The following is a 6,519-nucleotide window of genomic DNA, read 5'->3' as shown; positions in this document are numbered from 1 at the left end:
TTAACAAATAAAAATTAATTTAAATTTTAGTTACATAATTGAATTAAAATTTAAACCTATTTCTATTTTTACTTTCATCATTTAAAAAAAATCAAAATTATTGTTACTTATATCAACCAAAATTATTTTATAATTTATGGGCTTTTTTTAAAAAAAATGTTACTCATATAAATAAATTTTATTAAGTAAAAAACGTGAATTACTAAATAAATACTATTTATACATAATGAATAAATGGAACATGAGTCACTAAATTATAAAAAATAGTTATTATAATTTAATGAGCTTTAACAAATAAAATTAATTTAAAATTTTAATTATACAATTAAAATTCAAATCTATTTTTATTTATCATTAAATTAAAACTATTTTATTCATATATATATAATTTATTTATATCATACAGATAACCAAAATCATTATTACTTTTTATATCTGTATCACATAATAAATAAATTAAAATTTATAATTTATATGAGAATGTATGCTAATGAATGAATGCAAATGTGAAATGAATGCCATGCATGAATCAATTTATCATAAAAATTAACAGGCAAATTTTAGGGTATGACAGGATCCCATCCGTTATCATTTTCGGCTTGCCGAGCGTCTCTCAAATAGACTAGATAACCACCTCTAAAGCTCGATTCAGCCTTAAGTTTTCAAACCCCATTCGGCGTTAGGTTTGGGACAAGCAAATAATCTACGCGAGATTACCCAACATTGCCTCTTTCATAGACTCATACTAGTGTAAGTGTGCAACAACAACAAGACTCATGCAATTAAGACGATCGCAACCCCTTAATCATACATAAGCATACCGCATCCAACATTTGCACAACATACACCTAACATAACTTCAATCCCAAATAATACATCAGATAACATTCATCATCTCATCACAACACATTAACATAAAGCAAACAAGCCAATTCATGTTATTCATCAAATTTGCCAATTCACATCATCACATACATAATTTCAAGTATTATGTTTTTTCACAAAATCCATCTAAAATCATTCAATACATGCCAAACAATAGAAAACATGTCATTCACATTCACCACACATACAACATACATCCATTTTAGGATTCTTTTGATAAAATATTAATCTATTGTTATCAAAATGAATATTACGTTATAGATAATATTCTTAGCTTTGTAACGATCCAAACGGCACCTCAAACGGAGTTACGGTTCAAAAGTTATTGAATTTACACGTTTTTCAAAATGCAGTCAAAAACCAGAAAATTTGTTGTTGCGAAAATGCTGTCAAAAACCAGAAAAATTGCTGTTGGAAAATGCTACTGCCCAGCATGATTTTTCATCATAAAACCACATTAATCCTTCATTTTTCATGAATTGAATCGTTATATATATATATATATATATATATATATATATATATATATATATATATATATATATATATATATATATATATATATATATATATATATATATATATATCATATAGCAACTATTAGAATCATAGAAACAAGATTCTAAGCTCCACTAATTTTCATCAAAATCTCAAATCAACCATTTTCAAGTGAAACTCAAACATGCAATTATACACCAAATCATGTTCTATACACATACCCATTCATGGAATTCAATATAGAAACATCATAGCATAACATAAACATCAATTTCATGGATTAAAAGATAAACACGTGTTAGGGTTTCTCAAAATCAAAATCCTCAAATCCTAAGTTCATGATATCTAACCCACATACATTACATACATTATGTTTACCCATAATCACTTGAAATTCCACCCTTACCTTAGTATAGATGAAATCTCTAGGTCTTTCTTCTTCTAGTTTCCTCTTCTCCTCTTTCTCTTCTCTTCTATTCTCTCGTCTTCTCTTTTTTTACAAAACTAACTCTAATCTCTAAAACCCTTACTATATTTTTAACTCATAATGGGTTTAATCTACTTATCCACCCATTCTAATTAATTAGGCCCATTACTAGACAATTGTTATTTCTACTCATAAAATTCAATTATTCAAATAACACATATATTCAAATAATTCAAGTAATCACCAGAACACATATTTAATTAATTATCACACCAAATAATGATTAACTAAAATAAACACCTAATAAATAAATATGGAAATTAAATCGGGGTGTTACAACTCTCCCCCACTTGAAATATTTTCGTCCTCGAAAATTACCTCAAGCAAACAACTCGGGATATGAATACATCATCTGACTCTCAAGCTCCCACGTCACATTTCCACCAGCCGGTCCTCCCCAAACGACTTTCACCAAAGCGATCTCTTTACCACATAGTTGTTTAACCTCTCTATCTTCTATCCGCATAGGTAATTCTCCACGGTCAAATTATCTCTAACCTCAATATCATCTAATTGGACAACATGCGAAGGATCCACAATGTATCTCCTCAATTGAGACACGTGAAACACATCATGGAGATTAGCAAGTGACGGTGGCAACGTAATCCAATAAGCCACATCACCTACTTTCTCGGAAATCTGATACGGACCAATAAAACGCGGCATCAACTTACGCGACTTCAAGGCTCTACCAACATCCGTTACCGAAATAACTCTTAAAAACACATGATCATTTACCTCAAACTCAAGCGCTTTCCTTCTCTTGTCATGGTAACTCTTCTGACGACTCTGAGAAACCTTCATATTCTCTCTGATCATTTTAATCTTATCAGTAGTCTGTTGAACTATCTCAGGTTCAACCACAACACTCTCTCCAGATTCGTACCAACACAAAGGCGTCCTACACCTTCTACCATACAGAGCTTCAAACGGAGCCATACCAATACTCGAATGAAAACTATCGTTGTAGGTAAACTCAATCAAAGGCAAATAATTATCCAAAGCACCTCCCTGTTCCAAAACACAAGCTCTCAAAAGATCCTCAAGCGTCTGAATCATCCTCTCAGTCTGACCATCTATCTGCGGATGATAAGCAGAACTCAAACACAACTTTATACCCAAAGCATGTTGAAAACCTTCCCAAAATCTCGAAGTAAACCTCGCATCGCTATCTGACAATGCTAGACGGAATACCATGCAAACTGACAATTTTCTCAATATACAGCTTCGCAAGCCTCTCCATCGGATAATCCATTCTAATCGGAATAAAGTGAGCAGATTTCGTCAACATGTCCACAATAACCCAAATAGCTTCACAATTACTCAGAGTCCTAGGTAAACCAGAAACAAAATCCATAGAAATACTATCCCATTTCCATTCAGGAATAGATAATGGTTGTAACAAACCAGACGACTTCTGATGCTCAATCTTTGATTTCTGACAAATCAAACACGAATACACAAATTTCGCAATCTCTTCCTTCATACCAGACCACCAAAACAATTTCCTCAAATCTTGATACATCTTAGTAGCACCAGGATGAATACTCAAACCATTATGATGTCCTTCATCAAGAATCCTCTTTCTCAAATCTGAAACATCGGGAACACAAACTCTATCATGACACCTCATGATACCATTCTCGTCAATCCGAAAATCACCACATTTACCTTAATTAATCAACGTCAATCGATATACCAAAACCAAATCAGATTTCTGACCTTCTTGAATCTCATCCAAAATTCCACTAGTAAGCTTCAACATACCAAGCTTCACTTCAAAAGAATTCTCTTCACAAACCAAACTCATATCTCAAAATTGTTCAAGCAAATCCAACTCTCGCACCATCAACATCGACATATGCAAAGATTTCCTACTCAAAGCGTCGGCTACAACATTCGCTTTGTCAGGATGTTAATTCAAACCAAAATCATAATCCTTCAAGAATTCCAACCATCTCCTTTGCCTCATATTCAACTCTTTCTGATTGAACAAATACTTCAAACTCTTATGATCACTAAACACATCGAATCTCGACCCAAACAAATAATGTCTCCAAATCTTCAAAACAAACACAACAATAACTAATTCCAAATCATGAGTCGAATAATTCCTCTCATGAACTTTGAGTTGCCTTGAAGCATAAGCTACAACTTGTTGATTCTGCATTAACACGCCTCCTACACCCATCAAAGAAGCATCACAATACATAACAAATGGTTCTAATGGATTTGGTAAAATCAAAACAGAAGCACTAGTCAATCTCCTTCAACTCTTGAAAACTAGCTTCACACCGTGAACTCCAAATGAAAGCTTGAACTTTCCTAGTCAACTACGTTAACGGCAAAGATAACTTAGAAAAGCCTTCAATAAACTTTTGATAATAACTTGCCAAACCAAGAAAACTACGAATCTCAAACACAGATTTCAGCGCTTCTCATTAAGATATAGCCTCAATCTTAGAAGGATCAATCGAAATACCACCACTAGAGATCACATGGCCAATGAAACTCACTTCCTTCAACCAAAACTCGCACTTTAAAAGTTCAGCAAACAACTACTTCTCTTTCATTACAGATAAAACAATCCTCAAATGCTCAACATGATCCCCTTCACTCTTCAAATAGATCAAAATATCATCGATAAACACAACAACAAACTTATCGAGATATTTATGAAAAATCTTATTCATGTACTCCATAAATACACCAGGTGCATTCGTCACACCGAAAGGCGTCACCGAATACTCATAGTGTCCATACCATGTTCTAAAAGCAGTCTTTTGATTATCTTCAGCTTTCACACAGATCTGATGATACCCATACCTCAAATTAATCTCGCTAAACACACAAGCACTAACCAACTGATCCATCAAATCATCAATCCTCGGAAGCGGATACTTATTCTTGATAGTAACCTTTTTCAATTATCTGTAATCCACATACAACCCCATAGTACCTTCTTTCTTCTTAACTAACAAGACAGGTGCACCCCACGGTGACACACTCAGACGAATAAACCTCTTATCAAGAAAATCCTCTAGTTGACTCTTCAACTCTTTCAAATCAGATGGTGACATCCGATACGGAGCCATCGATACCGGACTAGTACCAAGAATCAAATTAATCGTGAACTCAACTTCACGTTCAGGCAGCAAATCGTTAACCTCATCAGGAAACACTTCAGGAAAATCACGAACAACTGGAAATTCACCCATTGTTCCATTTTCACTAAGCTTCAAACTTGCCACTAACATAAACACTTCAGCATCATCTCGCACAGATTCATTGACTTGTTGAGTAGACAAGAATAAATCACCTTCCTTCTCTGGCTCAAGAAAAAGAACAACTCTCGCAAAACAATTGATATAGACATGGTTGGCCCTCAACCAGTCCATTCCTAAAATAACATCAAGTTGACTCAATGGAAGACACACTAAATCAACTTCAAAATCTTTATCACAAATATTCAACGGACGTTTCAAACAAACAGATGAAGTATTCACTTAACCCATAGTCGGATTATCAATAACCATGCTTCCACGCATAACAGATAATTCAAGGTTCAATCTCTTAGCACAATCCAAAGAAATAAAAGAATGCGTCGCACCAGTAACAATAATAGCAATCAAAGGCATATTATTAATAAAGCACGTACCTTGAATCAATCTCTCATCAACAGAAGTATCAGCACCGGATAATGCAAATACTTTCCCTCTGGCTTGCTCCTTCTTCGGCTTGTTGCACTCGGTACTAATGTGCCTTTGCTCACCACAGTTGTAGCAAGTCACATTCGAACCAACTCTAGAATCAAAAGATTTGTGACCTTGCTTGCCACACTTGAAATAAGTCACATCGCCCTTAGGACACTCGGGAGCATGATGTCCCTCAACACCACATATGAAGCACTTGACAGGAGTGTGAGATCCTCCCCCACTCGGCTTCTTTCCATCACCATCTTTCTTCTTACCTTCATACGGCTTCCCTCACAATTGCCATTTTTCTTTCTTATCATGCAAGGACTTGTAATGAGCAGCATTCCCACGGCTATCCTCATCATAGATCCTACTCTTGTTAACCAACTCATAAAATCTCGTAATCTGTTGGTAACCCATTGCCTTCTTGATATCAGGTCTCAAGCCATTCACAAACTTAAGACACTTGGATCTCTCAGCATTAGCAGTATTGTAATGGGGACAAAATTTGATCAACTCCTCAAACTTTGCAGCATACTCAACTACGATACCATTACCTTGCTTTAACTCAAGGAATTCAATTTCCTTCATTCCACGAACATCTTCTGGAAAATACTTCTCTAGAAAAGCATCACGGAAAAGTGCCCAAGTCACTTCAATGCCATCCTCATCAAATCTTTGAACAGTGTTACGCCACCAATCCTCAGCTTCTTTCTCAAGCATATGAGTGCCAAATTGCACCTTCTACGCATCTGAACAGTTCATAACTTGAAAGATTTTCTCAATCGCCTTCAACCACTCTTGAGCTTTGTCAGGTTCATGAGCTCATTCAAAAGTTTGCGGATTGTTCCTCTGGAACTTCCCCAAAGCACGGAACTCATCAGCATCACGCTCCCGATCACCAACATTCATTTGCGGAATGGTACCAGCCAACAAGGTCAATGCCGCTGCAAG

At 35.1% G+C, this 6,519-nt stretch overlaps 3 protein-coding genes across 3 annotated transcripts; all 3 read right to left on the bottom strand.

Annotated features, from left to right (window-relative positions):
* Positions 1-2,326: 2,326 nt before the first annotated feature.
* Positions 2,327-2,689, bottom strand: LOC127088821 (uncharacterized). The gene has a single exon (XM_051029333.1). It carries the CDS (start codon positions 2,687-2,689, stop codon positions 2,327-2,329), a length of 363 nt encoding a protein of 120 aa, XP_050885290.1.
* Positions 2,690-4,428: 1,739 nt separating this feature from the next.
* LOC127088790 (uncharacterized) lies at positions 4,429-5,508 on the bottom strand. The gene is made up of 4 exons (XM_051029332.1): positions 5,382-5,508; positions 4,892-5,270; positions 4,579-4,711; positions 4,429-4,488 (listed from the first exon to the last, which is right to left on the bottom strand). The coding sequence occupies exons 1-4, from the start codon at positions 5,506-5,508 to the stop codon at positions 4,429-4,431; spliced, it is 699 nt and encodes a 232-aa protein (XP_050885289.1).
* Positions 5,509-5,856: 348 nt separating this feature from the next.
* Positions 5,857-6,288, bottom strand: LOC127088774 (uncharacterized). The gene has a single exon (XM_051029331.1). The coding sequence runs from the start codon at positions 6,286-6,288 to the stop codon at positions 5,857-5,859; it is 432 nt and encodes a 143-aa protein (XP_050885288.1).
* Between the last annotated feature and the right edge of the window lie 231 nt (positions 6,289-6,519).

The sequence above is a fragment of the Lathyrus oleraceus genome, chromosome 1 (genome assembly GCF_024323335.1).
Source record: "Lathyrus oleraceus cultivar Zhongwan6 chromosome 1, CAAS_Psat_ZW6_1.0, whole genome shotgun sequence".
In the NCBI taxonomy this organism is placed as follows: domain Eukaryota; kingdom Viridiplantae; phylum Streptophyta; class Magnoliopsida; order Fabales; family Fabaceae; genus Lathyrus; species Lathyrus oleraceus.
The sequence above is the reverse complement of the archived record's forward strand: the minus strand, read 5'-3'. Positions and strand labels throughout refer to the sequence as shown.

Excerpts from the sequence above, each read along its gene's own strand:
- LOC127088774 (XM_051029331.1), bottom strand. The coding sequence starts at position 6,288 with ATGCTTGAGAAAGAAGCTGAGGATTGGTGGCGTAACACTGTTCAAAGA.
- LOC127088821 (XM_051029333.1), bottom strand. The coding sequence starts at position 2,689 with ATGATCAGAGAGAATATGAAGGTTTCTCAGAGTCGTCAGAAGAGTTAC.
- LOC127088790 (XM_051029332.1), bottom strand. The coding sequence starts at position 5,508 with ATGCCTTTGATTGCTATTATTGTTACTGGTGCGACGCATTCTTTTATT. Across the intron at positions 5,271-5,381 it reads TATTGATAATCCGACTATGG|GAATGGACTGGTTGAGGGCC; the intron begins GTTAAGTGAATA and ends ATGTTATTTTAG. Across the intron at positions 4,489-4,578 it reads GTGTGACGAATGCACCTGGT|AGTGAAGGGGATCATGTTGA; the intron begins GTATTTATGGAG and ends ATCTATTTGAAG.